This window comes from Anolis carolinensis, chromosome 4 (assembly GCF_035594765.1).
Source record: "Anolis carolinensis isolate JA03-04 chromosome 4, rAnoCar3.1.pri, whole genome shotgun sequence".
Taxonomy (NCBI): Eukaryota; Metazoa; Chordata; class Lepidosauria; order Squamata; family Dactyloidae; genus Anolis; species Anolis carolinensis.
In genome coordinates, this window is record NC_085844.1 from 192,229,907 (window position 1) to 192,257,270 (window position 27,364).

The window sequence follows — 27,364 nt, forward strand, 5'->3', positions numbered from 1 at the left end:
ATCATTCTTCGAAAGCTGAAAACAGTTGGAGCATGTCAAATTTTTCAGGATAGAGCCTTCTGTATAGTATGTTCACACTGAACATGCTCTGGCGGACAACATAGTGGATCTTAGGAGCTTGGGCCTTAGGAAGAAGTTCTCTCTACATGACCTAAAAGACTGAATTTATCTGTAATGAGAAGTTTTCTTAAGTAAACAGGTTCTAAATTCTGCAGAAAGGAGTTTTGGGATTGAACACCAGGAGAAATCTCTTGGCAAAATGTCAGCCTGATGCTATGCTGACAGTAGCTATGTGTTCAACTACTTTATGAAATGGTTGGAAAGATTACTTTCTGAAACAACACTTCATTTATTTGTGGAATTTGTTGTTGACAGTGCTTTGTTGGCTATTAGCACAAAGAGGGTTTTTTTTTATTTAAAAGGAAGAAATGGAATCATTGGCCACATCTGAAGGATATGTCAATTAGTAGCAAGTAGTCATTATATAAAGGAGAAAAGGAACAGCAAGAATGGGAAGAGAAAGCCTCTAGGGTACACTAAATTATAAAGCTCAGTGCATTTTGATTACGATTTTCATCAGAGGCACTCTAAAGCAAAACAACATTGAGCATTTTTTATGTTCTTTGTTACAAAGTGATTAACCATGATAGTCAGTGTAATCTCAGAGTTTTAACACAGTAAACCACTGACTAAGAAATGGCACAAGCTGTCAACAGGGAACGGATATCACTGCTGTGTCCTCCTTGTGAACTTCCCTTTGGCATTTGGCCAGCCAGTTTTGGAAGACTGAAAGCTGAATTGGATGGACATAACTCTGGCGTGCTGGATCTCAGTAGGCCATTCCTTGAGCAGGTGATATTTTATTGTTTTTGCATTCCGCTTAACAAGGAATTGCTTCCACATAATATAGTTATACTATTAGAATTGCAGGTAATACACATTTGTTCCTGCTTGGCTGAACTCTGAAGTGCTAGAATCTCTCTGCCAGGCATGCTATTACAGAATATGAAAGTCTTACTATTGACAGGAGCAATCTGAAAAGAAATCCTTTGTTTTGGGATGAGGGAAGAAGAGATCCATCTGCTGCCCCTCTGATGACACTTGAACTCATCACACCCTGTAAATATTTTCTCCATATTGTTTGCTTTTGTGTATGTGGCTGATCTATTGCTTTCAGAGACGTGGCACAGTTTATTGTAAAGCGTGTGAGTTGGGAAATCCAAAATACAAAGTTTATCTCAACCTCGAACATCTAAGGGTTCCGGAAGCAGGTCACTCACTCAAAGGTGCAGCTATCCTTCTGCAATCCTGGAAGAATAACTGGCCTATCTTATGGGATTGTTGAAAAAAGTTCTAAAATAATATTCATGGGAAATGCTTCAAAACTGTCAAAAAGGCTAAATCCTATATTATCCTATTTGTCTGCAGTCCACTCCTCCTTCACACAAATCTATCATTCGCCAAAATATATGATCCTGTGCTTTTCTTTTCCATTTCTGGCCAAATAGCTTAACCATTGGTTTGTCCCATCGAATATGAGGTCTGCCCATGGGCCACTCGTAGTCTCTTGGCATCCAGTTCATTAGTTGACAGATCCGTCAGTTGTCTTTTGTTCATGCTATAAGCCCTGCCCATCTTTTTGCCTCATAGATATTTCATTGGCCAGGTCACGTACCTCGGTTCTTTGATGCAGCTTTATATTGCCGACTTTATCTTTTATTGTCACACCATTGTTATTATTTTGCCTTCAACCCCACAGGTGTGCAAGAAACGCGAGAAGCGCTTATCAGATCCAGCCTTGGAGAAGTATGTACTCACTGTGGTGCTGGACACAATCAATGCCTTCTTCAGCTCACCTTTTTCAGAGAATAGTACTTCCCTACAGGTACAAATGAACAACTTTGGACTTTTGAATTGATTCACTTTTTCAGAATAGAAATCTGAATTGTCAAGGCCATGGTGTGAAGGGCTGGGTAAGGGAAAGAAGAAATCTTACTTTTTGTGCTCTTTCCAAGTCCAAATCTCAATACCCCATACACCATCTTTGCAACAGATGATAATGTCCATCTGGAAAAAATAATTTGGAGAGGAAGAAGTTTGGATGGGGAAAATTGTGTGACGAAAGGTGTAACTACCAAACCATTGCACCTGATTCCATTCAGGCCCCTCTTCTACGCCAGCTTCTATTAAAATTTTAAAAATAGTGCAGGGGTTCCATGATGGATCTCTTATGATTTCCTCTAATTTCCCCTAGGTCTAGCTGATAAAGCATTGAATTCAAGATGCTTTAAAACGCTTTCCTCTCTTTCAGACCCATCAGACAATTGTGGTGCAGCTCCTCCAGTCTACCATGAGGCTCCTGGAGTGTCCTTGGCTGCAGCAGCAACATAAGAGTTCAGTGGAAGCTTGTATCCGCACGCTGGCTATGGTTGGTAAGGAGCAGGATCCCCATGTAACTCAGAACTTGTGGACTTGTCAGTGGATTTGCTTGGAGGTTTATCCCTATGAGTTCAGAGTGAAGAAACAAGTGCAGTCACCCCACATGTAAAGTCCATCCTTCATTAATAATTTGGCTTCAGAGAGCAGGCAGATATATTCTGCACATTTCGATTGAGCTTGGCTCATTATGGTACAATTACGGCTGCACTGGGTATACCAGGTGAGCTGTACCCTTTAAAACAGAAATTGTTAATGTAAAAAAATATACTAGAGCAGTTGTGTGGTTTATGAACCATTTTAAAAAATCCTAGGTGTGGAAAGGACACTAGCAAACTTAAACATGTTTTTCCCCTGCTCAAAATCCAACAGAAATTGCTATCCATCCCTGTGCAGCACTTAATGTTAAAAAATAAACATCAAGTAGTGCCAATAGGAGCCCTTTATCTAACTGCAATGTAGGGTGGGATGATTTTTGTTGGGACTGTGAAGAGGGAAGCAAGAGTGGTGTAGTGGTTTTAGTATTGGACAATGACTCTAGAGACTAGGCTTTGAAACCTCACTCAACGATGGTATCCATTGGGATACTCATTCTCTGTCAGTCTTCTGAACAAATCCAAGAAAATTCTGTGATAAGCCCACCTTAAGGTCACCATAGTCTTAAAATGATTGAAGATACACAACAGGGGAATGTTTAATTCCTGCCTCTCCCTACATATACATTTAGATTTAATTTTTTAAACTAAAATCTTTACCTTGCAATTTATATACTGTGTAGCCTGCGCCTTGATTTCTGAAAAAAAGTATACTATGAAAGAAGTGTCACAAGTGGTTATTACCTTATTCATTAATAGAATTAAACCCCTTTCACCATAAACCTTTTCTCCTTTCAGCCAAGAGTCGTTCCATCGCATTGCCGATGGACCTTGATGCTCATGTGAGCTCCCTGCTAAACACCTCCTCCATCAACAGTGCACAAAGGAATGCCTCGAACTACAAGACAGCTGCACGCACCTTTCCTCGAGTCTCAGCTGCCACCAACCAGTGGGACTACAAGAACATCATTGAGAAGCTACAAGTGAGGGAGAGAGATTCATAGACATGATGTGCAATGCACTCAAAGTACATCTGTCCTAGGGACAGGCATGTGGGTACTCTGCACCCTGAAATATAAGTTCACTAAATTCCACTCTAAGATGATCCAAATGTTGTAGACAAAAATTCTAAATTTAGAAGTGTGTGGAAATTGTCTATAGCATAATTTTGCAAATTTTGCATTATTATTTTTGTTTCTACAAGTCCTAAGGAGAGACAAGTCAATGAGATGTTAAAGTAGAGATAACCTGGCCTTTTATGTTTGTCTATATTTTCATGTTTATTTTTGCTGGCTTAAGGAGCACTCAAAACCAGATTTTTTGGGGGAAAGTTAAGGGCATCAGAATTCGGAACCAGTTTTTAGCTGTAAATGTACCCTTCTATGGCATAATCGTGGAATTGCAGAACAGACATATCTTTGTTCTGAGAATATTGTACTGTTGCAGGACATTATCAATGCCTTGGAGGAGCGCTTGCAGCCCCTTGTGGAAGCTGAACTTTCAGTGCTGGTGGATGTTTTGCACCGTCCAGAACTGCTTTTCATGGAAGGGACAGAGGCCTATCAGCGCTGTGAAAGTGGTGGTTTTCTTTCTAAGTAAGTGAGTCCTAGAAGTTAGTATCATTGTATCCTTTGGGGAATGACCACCTGTGCAGGCCAGTCCTATTGCTTGACCTGGTATCCAGGAGCCTTGACCTGACATGGACTCTTGCTGGCTCGGTTGCAACTGACATGATTGATCATATACAGTGTTCATTTTGTTTTTACATTGAGCACATACAGTATTATATGGAATCAGGAAAGGGGAGCCCATGGGTAGAAGCAAAGAATAAGTGCAAGAGTAGGAAATAGAATGGGAGAGTTTGAATCAGACCACACCTGGAATAGTGTGTCCAATTCTGGGCACTGCAGTTGAAGGGAGATGTTGACAAGCTGGAAAGCATGCAGAGGAGGGCAACTAAAATGATTAAGGATCTGGAGAACAAACCCTATGAGGAGCGGCTTAAAGAGCTGGGTATGTTTAGCCTGCAGAAGAGAAGGCTGAGAGGAGACATGATAGCCATGTATAAATATGTGAGGGGAAGTCATAGGGAGGAGGGAGCAAGCTTGTTTGCTGCTGCCCTGCAGACTAGGACGCAGAACAATGGCTTCAAACTGCAGGAAAGGAGATTCCACCTGAACAGCTGGATGGCCATCTGTTGGGGGTGCTTTGAATGAGATTCTCCTGCTTTTTGTAGGGGGTTGGACTGAATGGCCCGTGAGGTCTCTTCCAACTCTACAATTCTATGATTCTATGATAGGTGTAAGTTATCCATCAAGACCTTGACGAGATTTAAGAACTGGTTCTAGTGCATGGGCACTAGAACTTGGGGAAGGGGACTCAAGATTTCAAAAATGATTTGGAAAATTGGACTACCAAGACCTCTCTAGAATTTTAAATCAGACGTTTATAAAATGATCAAGCACTAAGAAATATTATGGCAGAAATGTCTGTCTTACTGATGCTGTCTGCAGTCTGTCTTGTTTATACTTGCCTGGGAGCAACCTACATTGGCTACATGGAGGGCACTTCAAAGTATATATTGTGCTTGCAAGAGTCTTTAAGATGTTTGAGTGCTAAATATTTTAAGATGTTTGAGTGCTAATGGGTGGGAAATGTGATCTATCCTCTGCTGCAAGTAGCCTGCAAATAGGCAAAATTAATACCAACCTGCTTTCAAGGTTGAGCCACCGTACAATAAAACCAGTTCTGGGGTCCTTGATATTTCTTAACACACCTGGTCTCTGTAGATGGCATGCATGTTGGCATGTTGGGCAAATTCAGTGTATAAATTCTTTTTTCTGTGTAACTAGATTAGTCCAACATACTAAAGACCTGATGGAAGCTGAAGAGAAGCTTTGCATTAAAGTACTGAGGACACTGCAGCAAATGCTGGTAAAAAGGAACAAATATGGAGACAGGGTGAGTAGTTGAGAAGTCTTGTGCTCACCTATAGATATGTGAATAGCAAAAAATAGAAAAAGAAAAAATCCCATTTAAAGTATCCCCATTGGGATTTTAATATAAAGATGCAGGCCTGATTTGCCATTTTCCTTCCTGAAAGCCCCCTTATATTAAGTAAATTTCTTAAAAAGACATGATTGCCCAATAATTCAATTTGTTTGCTAGGATCCCAAAAAAGAGCTCTCTTGCATCTGTTCAGAGATCCTGTTAACTCAGTATCTCCACCCTTCATCTAGATATTTTCTAGGAAAACCTAAAACACAGAAGCATGCATATGATGTCTGGAGACCATAATTTCACTTAGCTGATAAAACAGTTCTTCAAGAATTTTACCTTTAAGAAGAAATATATTTTTTGAAAAAAGCAGGCAAAAGGAGTTTATCTTATTTCTTTTTCATGCCAGGGCAATATGTTGAGGAAAATGCTTTTGACGAATTACTTACAAACCAAACGGTCTGGTTCCAAAGGGGAGATTGTTGATCCTTCTGGAACTGGTAAGTGGCTTGCAGTACTAGTTGTTATCTTCCTGACTTTTGTAAAGTGAGTACCTGAGAGAAACAACCAAGAAAGGCTTGTGGAGGACAACAGATTACACCATGTAGCAACATTTGAAACATTTCTTGCTCCTGGTTTGAAAGTGTTATTTTCTGTTTAATTGTGTGGTACTTACTTTGACAGTAGTTGTTATACTCCAGAAACGTTGTTTTTGTGGCTGCCATAAACTGTGTTGAATTGGCTGGGACTCTGCGAGATATTCATTGAAAAACTATTGCAAAATGTGCTGCGGATGTCCTATAAAAACAACGTTTTTGCAGTTTAATAAACTTTTTCCATGTGTTTATGATAGAACCAATTAGGAAATGACATTTATAACCCAGGAACAAAAATCATGTTACATAGTATTATTGATTTGATCCTGAGCCTCAGTGCATTGTAGAATGAACCCTGTTTTTCCTTTACCAGAAGAAAATATATTTTTATGTATTTGACCTTTTTTCATGGACAATTGAATTAACTTTTTTGTGCTTGTGTCATTAACAAGAAAATCACTTTACAGTAAGTGCAGCTTAGTGGTTTTGTCTCCTATCCAACCTATTCTTTCTCTAGGTTTCTTAAATTCAGTTGCTGTTTTCTATTGTTTAGGCGTATATGAGAAAAATATAGGACAGGTTTTGCATGTTATTCTGGGAACACATGATACTGAGCCATCATCATTGGTTGCACATGTGCTGTTTCTAATTCAATATTGTCTGGCAGCTGTTCTCCTTGACTAGTATTATGTGGAAATCCTAGGGATTGGAACAGAAATGTTCCCTGGGCAAAGCATGTACTCTGCCACTGAGTTGCAGTGAGCTTTCTTTTGTCAAGGCCGTTTGTGTCAGGGCTTTCAGTACCTTCTGTTCTATCAAGTTGTCATTGTAACTAAAAGGAGCTATCCCTAGCCAAACAGAGAGAAGACTGAGGCTCAGAGTCATGAACATTACAAATAGTATTCATGTACATATACTATCCATCATCAATTCCTTAAATGGCAATCTGCCCCATATGCACTTCATTTGGAGCAGTGATTTTTGTATCTTGATTTGGCCAAAGTCACATACATTGTCTGCAGGAAAGAATTAAATTTTCCATGTCTAATGCTAATACATTAACTGCTGAATAGGATTTCCTCCCTCCATTAGATAAGATATATTTTCAGGCTACTCAGCAGTATCTTTACACCTTTCTCTATAATGTTCTTTTGCATCCAGGCCAAGACCAAGACTGGTCTATCATTGCTGCCATTCAGTGTCGTCTAGACAGAGAAGGGGCCACAAAGTTGGTTTCAGACCTCATCATGAATACCAAAAATGAGAAGATTTTTCAAGAAAGCATCCGCTTGGCCATCCGACTGCTTGATGGGGGAAACACAGAGATACAGGTACTGGCTCTATGACAGCTTTTGCTCGTCTTGAAACAACTCCACACAATGCTTCTTCACTTTAAATTTTCATGCCACATTGTACATGTGGGACATAGTAGCTCTTCCAAGGCTGGGAAAGAGCTCCCAACTTTTAACACTTTATTACACAACAGTTACCTTGTCAGAGCAGTAACGCACAAAAGTGTATTCAGTGAAACACTGAGGCTTGTTGATGGAATAAGTAATTTTGTCAGCTATCTATCTAGGTTTCATTTTCCTCCTGAGAGGTTGCTGTCATAATCAGTTTTCTTAAACAACTTTTGCTCCCTCTCCTGGGTAATTTTAAAATAACAAGCTGTGATAAATTTTACTTTTTCATTTAACATTTCTTTATTTTGCAAACCCAACTTAAACACAACTACTCTGAAATACGCATGTACATATTTCTTTCATTTAAGCTTTTTAAAAATGAAACTATATGGTTTCTATTCAGTATGACAAATCCTAAACCTTCTAAGGGCCCTTCCAGACAGGCCCCATATCTCAGGATCTGATCCTAAGTTTTCTGCTTTAAACTGAGTTAGATGAGTCTGCACTGTACTGTTGGATAAACAGAAAACCTGGGTTCAGATCCTAGGATATAGGACCTGTCTGGAAGGGCCTTAAGACATTAACTCAGCCACATATAGGTACAACTGAGAAATTATATTATATCATAAACCCTGTGGCATGGAGAAAACAATTGGTGACTTCTATTAGTCTTCATGACCACCGCATGTGATGTCACAATAAGTGAGTTTAGCTTGTTAGCGATTTAGGTAACAACCACCGGTTCCTATCTGTAATGGGAAACCTAGACGCAGGGCCAGCCCGAGAAAATTTTAAACATTAAGCGGCCGGTGAAAATTGCGACTCCCCTGCGCCGTGGGAGGCGGGGCATGGCCAGACCTGGCCCCGCCTCCCACGCTCTGGACCCGTCTCCCACGCTGCCCACCCAGACCCCGCCTCTCACGCAGCGTGAGAGGCGGGCCAGGGCGCGCAGGCTGGGAGGCAGGGCTCCGCCCAGACGGGGCCTTGCCTCCCGCCCCGCGCGCCCTTGCCCGGCTGGCCTCCACGGCGCCCCCGGGACCATGCGCCCGAAGCGGGTGCTTCAGTGGCCTCCGTGTTGGGCCGGCCCTGCCTAGACGGCATATCAAGACCTTTGCTGGTAGTCTTGGATTTTAAAGAAGGGTTCTCACAAGAATCCATCTAACCACTGTCTCCATTTGATTTCTTCCTCATTTCACAAGAAATCATTCTATAATTTGATGACTGGTGACAAGAAATCTGAAAAGTTCTTTAAAGTATTGCATGACCGGATGAAGAAGGCTCAGCAGGAGGTCAAGTCCACAGTGACAGTGAACATGAGTGATATTGGCAACAAGCCTCGCGAGGACAAAGACTCTCCTGAGCATGGCAGTAAAGGTAAGTAAAAAGTGTAGATAATACTCTGGCCTCAACACATTATGGTTCAAGAAATGCTCAGTACCCTATTGAATCAGTAAGGATATTTGAAAATGGCTCCACCTAATATCTCTCAACTTCTAGATTTAAAAGGTAGGTCAGTAAGTGCTTATGGAAGCCCTGTACACATGCTCTTCTCCTGTAATTTTTTAATCAGCTGTTTCCTCAAGTTGTCCAAGAACAGAGGATCAACTCATTTAATAAACAGAAGCTTTGATGGAAGCCACATCACAATTTATACAAAGAACTGTCTACATGCCACAGGCTGATTGCAACCATGTTAGGGAATCACCTCATTATTAGGGAAAAGGGGGGGCGGGTTCCTTGGTGTGGTTAGTATCAGCCTGACTTGACTTATTTGCAGTTCAGCTTCATTGTCGTTTCTACCCTTTGGGCCTCCGGGTGTTTTGGACTTTTGCTCCAAGAATTCCTAATTGTTGGCTAAGTTAGATGATTTCTTGTCATGGGTTATCAAGTTATAGAATGATTTCCTTGGGTTCTGGGAATTAAAATCCTCCAGAGGACTAAAGTTTGAGAATCGCTACATTACACAATTTTAAATCAGTCAGTCTTCTTGAATGTCAGTGATGTGGCATTCCTTGACTTTCTGGATTTGGATGATGAACCTTTTCTGCCCCACCCTCAAGTTTTGAGCTACAGTGCTTTACTATTAACTATATATGAAGTGGAGCTGAATGGGAGTTTGGAGGGCCAGGTGTTCCCCACCTCAGTTCTAAATGATGCTTTCAGAAAGAAAGAGAAATAGTATGATAAAGCAGAGTGAATGATGGTGGCTCTTTCTTTGAAAAGTGAAATAAGCTGTTCTCCTTGGCTTTGATATTTTGTGGTCATCTACTGAATCAAATTAATTTTCTTACAGGGCGAGTAGCACCATTCATGCTGCCCAATGCTCCTTCCCGTTATCCAGTGGGTGTTGGGTTCAAGGCTGGCCATGATGCAAGAGACCAGAGCAGTGAGATGGGTGCATCGGTCTTGATCATGGAACCAATTCTTCGCTTCCTGCAGCTACTATGTGAAAATCATAACCGGGATCTCCAGGTAGCCTATCTTTCAATGAATTAGGTGTCTCACAACTAATTTTATGATTTATTCACAATGAATGCTATTAAATATGAGTTCACCACTGAGATGTTAATATGCTCTGTCTTTTCCTAGAACTTTCTTCGGTGTCAGAATAATAAGACCAATTATAATTTGGTGTGTGAAACACTGCAGTTTCTCGATATCATGTGTGGTAGCACCACCGGACGGCTAGGCTTGTTGGGCCTCTATATCAATGAATACAATGTGGCCCTGATCACCCAGACACTAGAGACTCTAACAGAATATTGCCAGGGACCATGTCATGAGAACCAGGTAATTCTTGTGGCAAAAATACCCATTGTTTCATAATAGATTGAAATGATTTGGTTCCCATGTTAAGAATAATGAGTGTTTATTAATCTTTGAACCCCTGAAGAGTAGCAGGGATTTGGGAATAGATGTATTCAGGTGTGAGCACTGAGTAATTCCATGTATTAATTCACAGAGCTGCATTGTGACCCATGAGTCGAATGGCATTGACATAATCACAGCACTAATCCTCAATGACATCAGCCCCCTCTGCAAGTACAGAATGGACTTGGTTCTTCAGTTGAAGGTAGATGGGGAAGCTAGAAATGTGGTGGTTTGACAGGGAATATGGGATATATAACAGTAGGATTTTTTTCTGTATGTGTGTGTGCTTCATGTTGGTGGGAAGTTCATTCTTTAAATGAAGCTTTTATCATAGGAATAGGCAGTCATAAAGTCTGGCTGTATTTGTTAAGATACATCACGCTTCTTGTGGTCTCCTTCCTTAAAACACCCCTTTTATCACAGCAGCATAGATTATGATACTGTGAAACTACAAAGATAGGATCCTAAAGTGTAAAGATATGTGACTGAATATTAAAGTTAAGATTACCCCTGCCATTGTATTTTCTATCTGTGGTTGTGAAAGCTGGCAAATTGAAAAAAAAAAGCTGATAGGAGGGGGAAAATAAACTCTTTTGAGATATAGTGCTGGAAAAGAGTTCTGTAGATATAGTAGACTGCTAAAGAGAAAAATAAATTGGTTCTAGAATAAATCACACATAGAAGCTAAGATGACTAAACTGAGCTTTAGCCATATCATGTGAAGAGATGACTCAGTAGAAAAGCTGATAATGCTTGGTAAAGTGGAAAGAGAAAGATGGATAGACTCAGTCAAAGAAGCCACACTCCTGAGTCTGCAAAACTTAAGCAGGGCTGTTGATGGCAGGGTGACTTGGAAGTTTTTCATTTATGGGGCCACTGTTAGTTGAAGTTGACTTGGCAGTTAACAACAACAATAATAAGAAACACAGAATGAGAGTGAGCAAGCCAGTGGTATGAGAATAACTCAAAAAATAGATTAATTCAAACTTATGCATCAATCTATATGCTGTATGAGATGGCAAAATGTTTATATGGCAAGTTAACAAATCTGATCTGGATTAAGAGTTTCTTATAAACTTCAGATAAAAAGTTTATCTGAACGGGCATCCTTACACATGAAGTGAAACCATATGCCAACATATTAATACACCCAACAGAATCATAGCATTTTCAGATATCCTAGAAGACACATGGCAACTGGTGGCCCATGAAAGTGCCTTATCCCCAGTTAGGCCATTGTTATATCTTGCCCAGCACTGCATATCAGATCTGTGGAAGCAGCTACCCAAACTCATTAATTTTTTTCTACTGTCTGGTTTTATTTCAATTCTGGCAACTTTATAAATGGCAAATGTATATTCATTTGTAATTTCAAATATAGCATAGTAAAATGATGGCCAAAGGCATTTCAGCACCACCACTTGAATCATTAAGAAGGAAAAAGTATATCTTTGACTCCTTTTAAAATTGCTTTCAGTTTGAATTACTAGCTCTCACTCCAATTCCACAACCCTGATGTCTACTTTCAGTGGCAACAGCTTTCTTAAGATCTCTGGCAAGATCTATTGCAGCCCTGCTGTTGGCAATCCTATTAACTAAAATGCTAAAAATTAAACTTGGGATTGCCTACAGTGTGCACTCTTTTACTAAAGTAGCGACTTTGTACAAAGAATGATTTTGTTTGATTTCCATGTCTTGTTGAGTCAGGAATCTCAATATGAGGAATAATCATGAGTTGCCTTCAATTGTTTATTTGACCCCAGTGTTGGATTCTGCTAACTTATCTCCTCCCTGCACCCTTCCCTACTATTTTTGAATCTTATAAAATACTAGCTGTGCCCGGCCACGCGTTGCTGTGGCGAAGTATGATGGTATAGGAAATAAAGTATCTTATATTATCTGCTTAGAACTGGATTATATGAGGTCCCTTCTACACAGCTGTATAAAATGCACACTGAAGTGGATTATATGGCAGTGTGGAGTCAAGATAATCCAGTGCAAAGCAGATAATATAAGATTATAAATGGGTTATATAGCTGTGTGGAAGGGCCTTGAGTCTGCACTGCCATATAATCCAGTTCAAATCTGATCATCTGTATTTTATAGGCAGTGTGGAAGAGGCCTAAGTGAGGCCTAACTCTGCCTGTCCCCTGGGCTGAGTGGGTTGAAGGAGACCAAGTGGGCGGAGCTTAGCCTTCTAACTGGCAGCAATTGGATAAAAACAATTATTCCTCTCCTTCTAATTAGGACTTTATTTTTCTTTTCTTTTTGTTGTATGAACGTAGAGGCATGGATGAGGGGTTATGCTGCCAAATTTAGTGTTTCTGGGATGTGTAGTTTTGTTGTTTTGTCCTAGGCCGAAATTTCATTACCCTTTTATATATATAGATTTTGCCTTTTGTAGTTGTGATGAGAGAAGGCTGATTTGAGCAGAGTGAATGACACACGGATGACCTGCCATTTACTTTCAGTATGATGTCTTTTTGTTAGGACAATGCCTCCAAGCTTTTGTTGGCTTTGATGGAGAGTAGACATGACAGTGAGAATGCTGAGCGGATTCTTATCAGCCTCCGACCTCAGGAATTGGTAAGAAAGGTGGAGGAGGTTGGGAACATTTTGCTTGGTGTTTGCTGCTTTTGTGTTGGGCTCACATCATGATTGAAAAAGTGAGGAAAGACACTGTGGATGGAGACCAGGAAAAGGAACTTTTCCTGGTCTCCATGTCTGTCCTCTGGAATATAGGACATAGTTGCCTACATAGCTTTTGGTCCTTTTTTGTTAATGTGACATATTACCCTTCTGCTAGAGCTGTGTGAAGATGCAGTCTGCTGTGTTTCATGTTTGCAATTGCTCTCAGACAACTGATCTTAAGGCTGCATGGCTGTCCTCATTGGGAAGTCTTCTTGGAAAATGCAGTAGAGGGACCAAGAAATTAGTGGGCTACAAGGAACTTATTATACATTCTAGCTGAATCGCAAAGTAAGACATGCTAGTTTAGCAATTGAAAGCCGTTTGTCTTACTGTTCTATATTTTACAAACTACTTGGAAATGTTTGAAAAGGATTAAAATTAAATAGGCATTTGGTATGAAGAGTTGGAGTTGTGAGCTCTGGGAATACAGGACAGGATAGCAACGTGAGTAAGATAATGACCCTCCATGGTATTTGTTTCATCTTGCGACCACTGAAAATATTACTCATCTCTGGGTTTTGTGGTTTTCAGTGATTTCCTATAGGAGTTAGAAAACTTGGTCTCATTGCAAGCTATGGCCATGATTTGTAGGATGTGAAATTCTGTCTGAATAGCTTGTTCTTGCTTTTACTAGGTGGCTATGCTATGGTTCTGCCTACACCAGATTAGTGATTTAATCTCTGGGTCTTCTGTGCAAAATATTTTGCAGGTCGATGTGATTAAAAAAGCTTACCTTCAAGAAGAAGAATGTGAAAATGCTGAGGTTTCCCCTCGAGAAGTGGGACACAACATCTACATTTTAGCTTTACAGGTATCCTGTGTGTGGATAGTCTATTCTTTTATAAAGATGTGTTTCTCCTTTCGGTATTATGGTGTTCTTGTAAACTAGATGAAATTGGGATGTTTTCCCCACAGTTTCTGTAGCCTGGGTACACTAAACAGAACAATTAAAATAGTTTATCAATTATAGCACAGAAAGATTTCAGCTTCATTGAAGTAAGGGTGGCATTCAGGTCTTTATTGACACATATATTGTGATTTATTTTCCATGAAATGAACTAAGGATTTGTGATCATGTTCTCAGTTTAAAGTCAAATATTCCTGACACATACATAGAAATATAGATGTATTGTATTCTGTTTATTTAAATGATTTTATGCTGCTACTAGGGATCTCAGGAATGTTATACCCTTTTCATGTAGTTCCAGCTAATCCTTTAGAAATAATGTATTAGGTTTGCTTAGGGTTGCCATTATTTCACTAGCAAGCAAAGACATTTTTATTTTAGAAGGCTTTTAAAAATTGACTATTTTGGAAGAAGACCTGTACACTATACAATTTTATCATTTGCTTGTAAATGTATATATTTTCATGCTTTGAGTTATATATACAGTATAATGATATTTTAATGCATTTATCCACCTTTGTTTTTACTTGTTTATTTTTTTTATTCTTTACCCTGAATCCAACCTTTGGAGTAAAAATGGGATATAAATCAATATGATACAATACAATATGGCACAATACAACATATGATACAATATAATGCAATATTGTACCATACCCAATCTCACCCATAACTCAGATGCACATGCTGTGCCTGCTTGTAGAGAATGTGTATTTTGCCAGTGAGAGAAAGTGGAACAATACAGCAAAGTTGAGAAGGAAGCAGTGAGAGTCACAATCTCCACTTTGTCTTCACTTTCATTAGAACTCAGAGCCCTTCTGCGCTGCCATATAATCCAGAATATCAAGTCAGATAATCCACATTGTCTGCTTTGAACTGGATTATCTGAGTCTACATTGCCATATAATCCACTTCAAAGCAGATAATGTAGATTTTAGACAGCTGTGTAGAAGGGGCCTCAGTGAAAGACTAACAAGTAATTTTCCAGGACTTGGTGAATGAAGAAGGGACTATCAAGACAATACTTTTAGACCACAGCCACCACATTTTTCACTCAGCCCTTGAAAATGCTAAGATGTACTACTTTAAATCTAAACAGGCTGTGTGTATTCTAGCATCAGGTCGTGAGGCAAAGGCACACTGCTTTTTGAAGACTGGAATCGCTTGAAATTATACTTCAGTGCAATTAACTTTTGACTCACCCACAACTGCCTCTAAGCAGCCAGCTCTTGCACTTCTGTTCAACCATTTGTTTTTCTATTTCTCTTCACATTGTCAGCTTTCTCGGCATAATAAGCATCTTCAGCATCTCTTGAAACCTGTGAAACGGATTCAAGAGGAAGATGAAGAGGGAATCTCTTCTATGGTATGTACACACAGTGAAAATCTCCATTGGAAAAGAAAAGTGTAGGTGTCCGTGTGGTGTCGTGGTTTGAGCATTTGACTATACTTTTGGAAACCAGGATTTGAAGCCATGCTCAGGTAGTGAAACCCAGTGACCTTAGGGAAGTCACACTCTCTCAGCCCCAGAGGAAAACAAAGCCAAACCACACTCTGAAAAAATCTTGCTAAGAATGATAGGCTCACCTTAGGTTTTGCTATAAGTTTGAAATGTCTTGAAGGAATACAACAACAACAATGGAGTGGTTTTTCATTGCACTATGATGGAAAAAAATATACACTAAGTCAGTGGTTCCCAACCTGGGGTCCCCAGATGTTTTTGTCCTTCAACTCCCAGAAATCCTAATAGCTGGTAAACCAGTTGGGATTTCTGGGAGTTGTAGGCCAAAAACATCTGGGGACCCCAGGTTGAGAACCACTGCACTAAGAGAAATACAGTGTTCCCTCACTACTTTGCAATTCACTTTTCGCGGATTCGCTGTTTCGCGGTTTTTCAGTAAACTCTAAAAGACTATTATAAATAATAAAAAATTACCATTTACAGCCTAAGGAAGGAAGGAAGGAGAAGCCAAAGGGAGAGAAAAGGAGCCCAAGCGGCAACAGGAGGAGAAGGAGGCAATTTATCAATACACGATTGATTGATAAAGACTTAAAATAGTTTATAACTACTAAAATAATGTATAAATATTAAAATAAATATAGCGTCTCTACTTCGTGGATTTTCACTTATTGCGTGTGGTCCTGGAACCTAACCCCAGCGATAAGTGAGGGAACACTGTATTCACTTCTATGTACCTTTAAAAGTAGTTTAAACCCAAGGGCCCTAGGAAATGGAGAAGGGGCCTTAAATGCACCAGTCACATCCAACAAGGAGGGCGAGATTTCACCTTTGAAATTTTTCATCTGATACCACTCCTGAGTAAAACATGATTTTGGTCTCCCTTCTTTTCCTTAAGACTTCCTTTTGTATATGGGCTACTGGTAGCTTGCTTGGAGCTATGAACATTCTGAGGAATTGTTGCTGTACACTTTCATTGTTCAGATGTCTCCTGCAGTGTACAATATTTCATATTGTAATTCATATAAATATAATGGAGAGATGGCTGAAGGCAGAGTCCATATAGTGCAAGGACTCCTAAGGGGGGAAATAGTACTGTAAAATAGCACACAACAGCAAATTAGAAAAAGAATGTGAAAATCCAAACACAGAATTTGCTGGATGATTGTACACATTTGCGCATATTGCGCACCATATGAGCATAATGGTCTCTGGACGCACATTCCCTCTCACCTTGTGGTATTTCTGAATAGAGTAACACAGCAGATATTTTCTTCTTGTTGAAACAAGTTTCTCTTACCTTCAGGGGAAGCAAAATTGCCTGTTTGGCAATTGGTTTGTTTGCTCACATAGATTAGTTCAAGACTGTGATCATTTGTGATGCCATTTATGTGGGGATTTATAAGCACTGATTCATAACGTGCTGATGAGTGGTATTTGGCTGTCAATTTTGTGGTGAATTGGACAACTTTCTTTGAGAAAGCTGTCCAGAACCACAGGGCTTTCTTTACAATACCTCATTTGCCAGTTCTAGTAACTACAGGGGTATGCATTTCGAATATATTATTGAAGGGCATTCTCAACGTTGACATTATCTTAAAACATCTTTCCTTTCCTTTCCCTTTCATGCAGCTCATTTTACACAATAAACAGCTGTCACAGATGTTGAAATCATCCACTCCAGTCCAAGAGGAAGAGGAAGATCCATTAGCATATTATGAGAAGCACACATCCCAGATAGAGGTGGGATTCACTTTTACTCTACTTGATATACACATAATTAAATTTGCTCCCTTATATCTTATCAACCCGATTTCCCTTTATGATTATCTAAATTAAGAAGTCATAATGCCAGTTCACTAGGAATTTTCAATGATGCCTGCCGCCACCACAGGTGCAAATGAACCCAAGTTTATATCTCCAATAACATTATGATCACAAACTTTGGCACAGTGTAGCTAAGACAGGAACAGATTTTTTTATTAAATAGAAATCAGAGATTTAGGATTACAGTCATCTCTCTGAATTCATGGATTCAACCATCCATGGCTTGAAAATATTCCCCCATTCACCCAAATTTCCAAAACCCAAACCCTAATGTTGCCATTTTATAGAAGGGACAACTTTTTAATATGCTGTAGGGTTATCATGGGGAAAAGGTGTCTTTACTTGAAGCTTTATCACAGCTTGTTTTAATGAAAAGCCAACATTTTCCATATCTAATTGTCACTGGACAGAAAGTGAGGAGAAGTCCTCTGAACAGACAGCAAAAGAAACTTTATAGGGGCATTAACCTTTCCCCATGCTCTCCAAAACTAAAACAAATGTTTTTGGCTGGAGTTAAATTTTTTACAAATGTACCTGTTCTGATTTATATACAAATTTAGCTTAATAACAAATCTACAGAATCTATCTTGTCGGTAACTTGGGGATAAATTGAACACTAAAGTAAATAACTCCTCTTAAATGAGTGGTTTGTGGATTATCATTGCTTACTGTTTAAGATGACAGCCCATCCACAAAATTGGAGTACAGTAGAGTCTCACTTATCCAACACTCGCTTATCCAACGTTCTGGATTATCCAACGCATTTTTGTAGTCAATGTTTTCAATACATCATGATATTTTGGTACTAAATTTGTAAATACAGTAATTACTACACAGCATTACTGCGTATTGAACTACTTTTTCTGTCAAATTTGTTGTTAAACATGATGTTTTGGTGCTTAATTTGTAAAATCATAACCTAATTTGATGTTTAATAGGCTTCTCCTTAATCTCTCCTTATTATCCAACATATTCGCTTATCCAACGTTCTCACGGCCCGTTTATGTTGGATAAGCGAGACTCTACTGTAATTGCCATAGTTTTAAGTAAACTGCTCAGTAAAGCAAATGCAATCTGGCTGCCATGAGCACCAGCCACAACCTTTATTTCCCAGAAAACCTCTATACCCCTTTCTGTATATAATGAGGGTGGGAGGTTATTTGATGTTTTAAATTCTGTTGTTAATCCTGATTAAAGTAGACATGTTGAATCAATGGGATTTGCCTACATCAGGAGTCTCCAAACTACGGCCTACGGGCCACATGCGGCCCATTGAAGGAAGGCGTGTGCTGCATGAAGGAAAAGGAGGGAAAGATATGCGCCTTTCCCGCCTCCTCGTTCACCCCGCGTGTGCCTTCCCCGCTTCCTTCCTCACCTGGTGCATGCCCTCCTTGGCGATGGAGGAGGAAGCCACCGCTGCAGGGACAAACCTCGCTGCTGTGGGGACAAACCCTGCTGTGGCTCCCTGCACTGATGCCAACGCTGAGGAAAGTGCGCACGGGGTGAGGGAGGAGGCGGGAAAGGTGCACGCGAGGTGAGGGAGGAGGGAAAGGCATGCACCTCTCCCCCCTCCTCCCTCGCCCCGTGTGCACCTTCCATCTGTCGGGGATGTTTTGCTTGAGCCTTTTGTGCACAAAGGCAGAAGGGGGTTAGACTAGCAGTCTCTTCCAACCCTGATTATTACAGTATTATTATTATTATTATTATTATTATTATTATTATTATTATTATTATTATTATTATCGTCGTTGTTGTTGGGTGGCTATCTGTCAGGGGTGCTTTGATTATATTTTGGTGCACAAAGGCAGAAAGGGGTTGACTAGATGACCCAAGGTGTCTCTTCCAACCCTCTTGATTATTATTATTATTATTATTATTAACATTGAGGCTGGGTGACCATCTGTCAGGGTGCTTTGATTATCTTTTGGTGCACAAAAGCAGAAGGGGTTGGACTAGATGGCCCAAGGGGTCTCTTCCAACCGTCTTTATTATTTTGATGATGATGATGATGATTAACATTGAGGCTGTATTTGTTCCCATTTTGTTTTTTTACTTCAAAATAAGATACGTGCAGTGTGCATAGGAATTTGTTCGTAGGGTTTTTTTAGCTATAGTCCGGCCCTCTCAATGGTCTGAGGGACAGTGAACTGGCCCCCTGTTTAAAAAGTTTGGGGACCCCTGGCCTACATGTTGACTCACCATTCTACATAGTTCAACTCTAGTTGGAATTAACCAACAGGATGCCATCCAGTCAAACTGCTGTTATATTTATTGAACCACCAGGATGGGTGTAGACTAAGAACATAGGTTACATCATAAAAGTTGTGGCATATCAATTTTTCCTTTTCTTCAGATTGTGCGTCTAGACCGAAGCATGGAACAGATAATTTTCCCAGTGCCCAGCATCTGCGAGTTCCTGACCAAAGAGACACAAATACGTCTGTTTACCACTACAGAGCAAGATGAGCAGGGCAGCAAAGTCAGTGACTTCTTTGAGCAGTCATCCTTCCTCCATAATGAGATGGAGTGGCAGAAGAAACTGCGTAGTAAGTTTAGGATAAGCAAGTGGCTACTCAAAGGAATGGGAAGAATATTCAAAAGTCTAGGGAAAAGATAGCAAAGGAGTTTCTCAAGTGTCAAGAGATCTCAGTGAGGCAAATCCTGAGCCTAGTCCCACTGAGTTTTCAGAGGACTATCTCTACTACAGTTTTACGGTAGTGGCAGAGGGTGGCAAGGGGCAACTATGATCCAATAATCAGATTATGACAGTGACATCATCCTTTGGAATGTATAGAGGCTATTTTGTGCTGGCTATTGGGACATTGGCAGAGGATGATCCTCAGCTGCCTCCTCTCCCACAACAATACCATGTAAAGCCTGGTAAGGGCTGGAGGCAGGTTGCACATGATAACAATGTCACCTTCTCTTGAGTCCTCCAACAGATGATACCATTGTTGTGCACTGGTTATCAAAAAATAGCTACCACTTGCTCTAAACCACCCTAGACACTACATTAGATATGGCTGTTTCAGAAATGCAGAAAATGAGTAAGGGGGCAAGGATACTTTCGTCTCCTATAAGAATATATTTGAAAACTTCAAGGTTTGGGAATTTTTTCCTGCAGCAGGAAAACGGTTGATTAAATTTGCTCTCTTTTGCAGGAACAAATGAAAAACATATTGCCAATCTCAGATCAAGTATATTATCAGTGGTAACTTTATAAGTGTAAGATCCATTTATTCAGCAGATCTGCTCTCATTGGGGATAATACAAGTCGTACATTTTCTGGCAATTCCTATAGTTGCTTCCTATCTCGCAGTACCAGATTTTGTTTTGGCCCAGGTGATTATATGTCTTTTTAAAATATGTATATGTTACAGGACAAAACTTAACATGGATGAGAGGTAGAAAAGAGTGAATGAGGTCATAACTCCAGTCCTGCTGAATATATTGTGGTACACTGAAGTTTGGGGAACCCAGAATAGGAAGTGTCACTTGGAAATGGTGTCCCAGTTTCCAGCAACCTATAGAATTTGCAACTAGGTTACAGGAACAACAGTATTGATCCCTGGCCTTATGAATAATTGCACTGGGATTGCTGGATCTCAGGGGGGAGATATGTGTCTGTGCTACTTCTTAGAAGCAGATGAGATTTTCTCAGTTTTTTTTCTCTCTTTCCATAGGCAACCCACTGATGTACTGGTTCTCTCGTAGAATGACACTCTGGGGAAGCATTTCCTTCAACCTGGCTGTCTTCATAAACATCATCATCGCTTTATTTTATCCTTATGTTGAGGCAACCTCAATGGGTATGCACTCCATTATACTCACTTTTTGTTTTACCATATCTAGCCTTCAATTATCATTTTTCAAGGACACTTTCCATGAGTGACTTCTAGAAAGGAAATCTGTAGTGTCGCGAAGTTTCAGTAAACTTTGTTAACAAGGCCCTTGCTGTCATTTATTGGAAATACTGTCACTCTAATGTGCTATCATTTGAAAAATATTAATCATGTGAAAAAGATCTTGGAGTCCTCGTGGACAACAAGTTAAATATGAGCCTACAATGTGATGCGGCTGCTAAAAAAGCCAATGGGATTTTGGCCTGCATAAATAGGGGTATAGCATCTAGATCCAGGGAAGTCATGGTACCCCTCTATTCTGCCTTGGTCACACCACACCTGGAATCACACTGCATCCAATTCTGGGCACCACAATTGAAGGGAGATGTTGACAAGCTGGAAAGCGTCCAGAGGAGGGCAACTAAAATGATCAAGGGTCTGAAGAACAAGCCCTATGAGGAGTGGCTTAAAGAGTGGGCATGTTTAGCCTGCAGAAGAGAAGGCTGAGAGGAGACATGATAGCCATGTACAAATACGTGAGGGGAAGTCATAGGGAGGAGGGAGCAAGCTTGTTTTCTGCTGTCCTGCAGACTAGGACATGGAACAATGGCTTCAAACTACAGGAAAGGAGATTCCACCTGAACATCAGGAAGAACTTCCTAACTATGAGAACTGTTTGACAGTGGAACTCTCTGCCCTGGAGTGTAGTGGAGGCTCCTTCTTTGGAGGCTTTTAAGCAGAGGCTGGATGGCCATCTGTCGGGGGTGCTTTGAATGCGATTTCCTGCTTCTTGGCAGGGGGTTGGACTGGATGGCCCATGAGGTCTCTTCCAACTCTACTATTCTATGATTCTATGATTTATTTTTGGATCAATTTTAAAAATGAAATTTCTCTGGAAATATCTCCAGCGCATATCTTTGGTAAACCTGTGGCTAGTAAGAAATGCCATTTTATTCATAGTCTAGATTGATTTGAAAAAAAAATCGATCATTCTTGTAGAGTTAATAGATGTCAGATGTGTGTAGTTAGTGTATCTTTCTGTTTTCCAGGATTATTGGATTCCCCACTGATTCCTCTGCTCTCCTGGTTTTTAATCTGTTTCTCCATCATGGCTCTATTTACCCGGCGCTATGGTGTCAGGCCACTCCTAGTGGCATTGATTCTGCGATCTATATATCACCTAGGTATTGGACTCACGCTAAACATACTAGGAGCTCTTAATGTAAGTCACTTGGTTTACCTGACTTATTATATATTTTTCCTAGGCTCTGTTAAGCAGAATTTGCCATTTCAACATAAAAGCCTTGATTCCTACATGGTCTATTCCTATATCTAATTTGTTTGTCCATGCAAATCTAGTCACAATTTATAGTAGAATTAAGGGGAAAAGGTTATATTCTAGAGATTGTTATTAGCTATAAAGTCAATTTACAAAAAGCATAAACTCTTTCTGGAAAATAACAGCATACTCCCTTCTCTCTCTGCTTTGTCATTATCTACAGCTCACAAATAAGATTGTATTTGTAGTAAGCTTTGTTGGCAACCGTGGTACATTCATCCGAGGATATAAGGCCATGATTATGGATGTGGAATTTCTTTATCACGTCGCCTATATCCTGACCAGTGTCTTGGGGCTTTTCGTCCATGAACTTTTCTACAGCATCTTGGTAATTTTGACTGTACAGGAGAAGTTTTGGTTACAGTAGAGTCTTGCTTATCCAACATAAACAGGCTGGCAGAACGTTGGATCAGTGAAAATGTTGGATAACAAGGAGGGATCAAGGAAAAGCCTATTCAACGTCAAATTACGTTATGATTTTACAAATTAAGCACCAAAACATCATGTTTTACACCAAATAGACAGAAAAAGCAGTTCAATACATGATAACGTTATATAGCAATAACTGTATTTACAAACTTAGCACCAAAACATTGCAATGTATTGAAAACATTGACTACAAAAACATTGACTACTAAAAGAATGCATTGGATAATACAGAACATTGGATAAGTGAAGGTTGGATAAGTGAGATTACTGTATTATTAAAAAGCAAAGATGTGCCTTTTCTTTCTTTTTATTATTGATCTGCTTAGTGCATTCATAATATGTCATCTATTTGATCTCCTTTGCTGTAATTCATTGTAATACAAATTCTTGGTTATATTGGCATGTTTTAAAAAAGCAACAATACATGATCTTGAAAAATTTAATATCAGACTCTTGGGGAAAGATACTGAAAAGTGCCAGTATTTAATTTACTTTGTCATTGTTTTGTGGAAAGGAAATCCATACTTATTAAGTGTATTCATCACTTATCCTTAGCAAATGAATGTTAATCAATTAGTTTTCTGTTCTGTGATAAAACCTACAGAAATTAAGGGTTGTCAAGAAACCTATTTTTCTTCAGATGGTTGTATGAAAGCAACTTCCTTTCTCTTTCTGTTTCAGCTGTTTGATCTGATCTACAGGGAAGAGACCTTGTTTAATGTCATCAAAAGTGTGACACGCAATGGACGTTCAATATTGTTGACAGCTCTTCTGGCCCTCATTCTTGTATACCTCTTCTCCATTGTGGGCTTCCTCTTTCTAAAAGATGACTTCATTATGGAAGTAGACCCACTGCCCAGTATCAAATCTAAAGGTCTTTATCCTCATCCTTCATACTTCAGTTTCAGTATTTCCTGCCTCTATTCCAAAATGTCACTAAGCAGAACACAGTCTGTCTGAAAATACATCACATTTTCATAGCTTATTTAAAAGACTTATTAGACCGAAATGCTTTTGAAATTGTATGCATGTTTATTTGAACATTCCACAGAGCTCAACAGTGTGTATTTAGGAACACAAGAAGATAATTTATATGAGAGCAGTAGAGTTCTAGCTCAGTATTGTCATCTCTGGCAATGATTCTCCAGGCTTTCAAGCAGGATTCTTTCCCAGTCCTATTTGGATGTTCTTGGTGATCTCCCATCCAGCTACTGACCTTGCTCATGTTCTAAAATAAAATACATTGACTAGATCCTGGGTGATATGTAAGCACATACAAGATTGCAATCTTACGTAGTTTGGTTCCATGAAGTCAATAGAGAGGGTGAGGGGCGCACTGCTGGGAGGTTGTGTGGGGAGTTGGGGAGGATATTTCGTTTTAAATGCAGTATTAATTGTACAAGTATTTTATTGTATCTTAACTATATCTTAAGTTACATACATGGCACAAATATTTAATTCTTCTTAATTGTTTTTAGTTTTTCTATTTGCCATTTTTAAATTTATTGGGTTGTGTCATGTAATTGCAAGCCAACTTGAGTCCTCATGGAGATAAAAGAGAGGTAGAAAGAAAGTAAAGTAAATAAATAAAGTCAGGAAATTCTGTTTTAACTTAAGCCAGATTCTGGATTGGAGATAGGTTCTAGAAAATTGGACTCAGAAGAGATGAGTATTTTAAAAAATGCAACAGTGAAAGAACCTAGACAGTTGGGTCTATGTAATTACTCTAGTAATTCAGAAGCTGAATGTTTTCCTACTGCATTGCTTTAACAATGAGTTTGATTTCATACCATATGTTTGACCAATTGGTCATTCACATGTTCATATAATTTAAGTTGGCTGTACTGTAAGGAGATCCAACATGAGACTGATCCATGTAACCTTTAGTAACCTTGCATCTCTCTTTGTTAGGAGTCAGTTATCTATGACAATCAAAACTATTTTAATTTGGTACTAGGTAAGAGCATGTGATGTCTTTTATGAGTGACACTTATATGAGGAAATAAAATCTTTTGGCAGCAAAGTTCACTTGCTTGCTGCTTACACAAATATTTCAAGCTAATAATCCAAATTACAGTATGTCCAAGAACAAATAGTGTAAACGGTGTCCAGTAGTGTACTTCTGTATCCAATGTCAATGGAATCAGGGCTTTCTTCCTCACCTGCTACATCTCCCATCATGCCAAAAGCTTGCTCCAGAAGGTATCCCAACTCTCTAGGGCAGGTTTTAAGGTGCAGGGAGCCTAAAGGAACAATAAGGTTGACATTTCTGGAAGAAGCTTTAGAACAGGGGTCCCCAAACTAAGGCCCATGGGCCGGATGCAGCCCGTGAAGGTTATTTATCTGGCCCCCGTCCTTAGTTTTAGATTTAGGCTCACCCTAAGTCTGAAATGACTTGAAGGCACATCACAACCACAACAATCCTAATTAACTTGACTATCTCATCAACAAGAAGCAGGCCCACACTTTCCATTGAAATCCTGGTAGGTTTATGTTGGTTAAAATTGTTCATATTTTTAAAATATTGTATTGTTCTTTCAATTTTTTTTGCACTACAAATAAAACATGTGCAGTGTGCATAGGAATAAATTCATATTTTTGATCAAACTATAGTCCAGCCCTCCAACACTCTGAGGGACCGTGGACCGGCACTCTGCTTTAAAAGTTTGAGGACCCCTGCATTAGGGCATAGTAGAAGTTCACTACTGGATCCTGGTCTATTTACTGGTATCACGAATTCACATTTTATTTTTTAAACTTCTTTCCCTAATACAGAATATGAAAGGGAAATCTAAGATATGTTTGTTCAAGTACAGGTTAACATAAAACTCAGTAGGGGCAAATGGATCACATTCCTGATTGCCATCAGAGGAATAACATAGATGGTGGTCGATGAAACTGGATAGAAAGCCACTTAAAATAGCATGTTAATATAAAATAGTTAGGTACCTTTTTGGCATGGCTTCAGTCACATATGCTTTTTGGCACAAATTCAGTTCCTTGGGGTGGTGTTATGCTCTGAAAGGAGATACTTTCTCTGACCATTCTGCTTTGTCTTGTGCTTCTAGCTACTGGCTTGAAAGCAAACATGAGCACTTCCATAGAATCATGCAGTGCTGACAAAATAAACTGCACCTCTCAAGTGCCTGAAGTAAAGGAAGGTAAATGAGATTGTTTAAACACCTTGGTCTAATAAAGATAGTAGACAGAATGACCAGAAAGTTTGTATGTCTGATGTAGAGCCTTGATGATACACCCAGAATGCAATTAGTCTGTGTCTCAGATGAGGAAAAGGGTAATAAGGTCTTTTAATATTGTAATCAGGATTGCTTTGTTGATAATGCTCATTCTGGCACTTTAATGGAACAAAAGGCATTTTTTTCTGGACTAGATGGAACTCACCTAAGGGTGCATCTACACTGTATAGTTAATGCAGTTTGACACCACTTTGACTACCATGGCTCAATGCTATGGAATCGTGGAAGTGGTAGTTTGGTTAGGAACCAGCACTATTTGGCATAGAAGGTGTCAGAACCCAGGCTGCAGAGCACCAATAACCATGCGCAGAGGCCAGAATCTATCTAATATCTTTATTAAAGGAATATATAAAGTCAGTAAAAACAAGTGAAGAATATAGTTCAGAAGTAGACCTTCCAGAAAAGGTCAAATATAGTCCAAGGAAACAATGTCCAATATGAGATATTAAGGTCCAAAGTTGTAATCCATTAACCGAAACACACACTTTGTCAAGCAAAGTGAGGGGAAATGACAAGGTCCTTTAGTCCATGGAACTTGACAAACAAGGCTGGAAGCAAACTAGATTCTTGGCAAACAAGGCTTGATTCAAGACAACAAAAGCAAGGAACAAGAATAGGGTCCGTGGCGAATTCCGTGGCGAGGTCCGGGGAGCAAGGCAAGGCTGGGACGAGAACAAGGTCCTGGAAACATGGAACTGGAGTTGCGTAGTCTACACACGAAATCACTCCCGAAGCTGACGAATTGACTCCGCAAGGATTTCTTTGCGGCCAAACACCTATATAGGATCTTGTTTTCCCGCCAAGGAACACTTTCCCTGGGGAACAAGAAACGAAACCCATACTGTGTCCAGATGCATGACTCCTTAAAGTTTCCCAAGGGAAACAGACTTAATCAGCTAATTGTCTGGCAGCTATCCTGGCGCTCCTGCGAGTCGCCTCCCGAGCGCCTCTATCTTGATTATAATAATCCCGGCGAGAAAATGGGGGAGATTTCTGCTCAAGGCTTGTTTGGCTGACTTCTGGTGGGCAAACATCTTGCAGGTGCAAGGGCTCCACTTCTGGCTGAAACGGTGGGAAACCCAAGTTTTCCTCTTCATCTGCCTCAATAGTATCAGGAACGGGACTACATGGCCCATGAGTCATCACAGAAGGCTAAAGACCATGTCAAATTACAACTCCCATGATTTCATAGCATTGGATCATGGCAGTTAAAGT

At 39.7% G+C, this 27,364-nt stretch overlaps 1 protein-coding gene and 1 long non-coding RNA gene across 3 annotated transcripts in view; one reads left to right on the forward strand and one right to left on the reverse strand.

Moving 5' to 3' along the window:
• Positions 1–27,364, forward strand: part of itpr3 (inositol 1,4,5-trisphosphate receptor type 3) — a 141,165-nt gene that overhangs the window by 106,840 nt on the left and 6,961 nt on the right. For both annotated transcript variants that reach the window (XM_003220395.4, XM_016993301.2), the window contains exons 33-53: positions 1,760–1,885; positions 2,312–2,432; positions 3,330–3,514; positions 3,978–4,126; positions 5,384–5,492; positions 5,938–6,028; positions 7,286–7,455; positions 8,727–8,901; positions 9,821–9,999; positions 10,117–10,317; positions 10,490–10,600; positions 12,889–12,984; positions 13,799–13,900; positions 15,276–15,362; positions 17,088–17,198; positions 19,636–19,828; positions 20,966–21,091; positions 22,174–22,346; positions 22,627–22,791; positions 23,574–23,766; positions 25,961–26,053. In XM_003220395.4, coding sequence (XP_003220443.1) covers positions 1,760–1,885; positions 2,312–2,432; positions 3,330–3,514; positions 3,978–4,126; positions 5,384–5,492; positions 5,938–6,028; positions 7,286–7,455; positions 8,727–8,901; positions 9,821–9,999; positions 10,117–10,317; positions 10,490–10,600; positions 12,889–12,984; positions 13,799–13,900; positions 15,276–15,362; positions 17,088–17,198; positions 19,636–19,828; positions 20,966–21,091; positions 22,174–22,346; positions 22,627–22,791; positions 23,574–23,766; positions 25,961–26,053 — 2,956 coding nt within the window. The remainder of the gene's footprint in view (positions 1–1,759; positions 1,886–2,311; positions 2,433–3,329; positions 3,515–3,977; positions 4,127–5,383; positions 5,493–5,937; positions 6,029–7,285; positions 7,456–8,726; positions 8,902–9,820; positions 10,000–10,116; positions 10,318–10,489; positions 10,601–12,888; positions 12,985–13,798; positions 13,901–15,275; positions 15,363–17,087; positions 17,199–19,635; positions 19,829–20,965; positions 21,092–22,173; positions 22,347–22,626; positions 22,792–23,573; positions 23,767–25,960; positions 26,054–27,364) is intronic.
• LOC134298406 (uncharacterized) lies at positions 5,380–15,295 on the reverse strand. Its single transcript, XR_010005471.1, has 4 exons — positions 15,199–15,295; positions 13,823–14,023; positions 6,205–6,326; positions 5,380–6,082 (listed from the first exon to the last, which is right to left on the reverse strand). It is a non-coding gene; the product is annotated as an uncharacterized LOC134298406 (long non-coding RNA).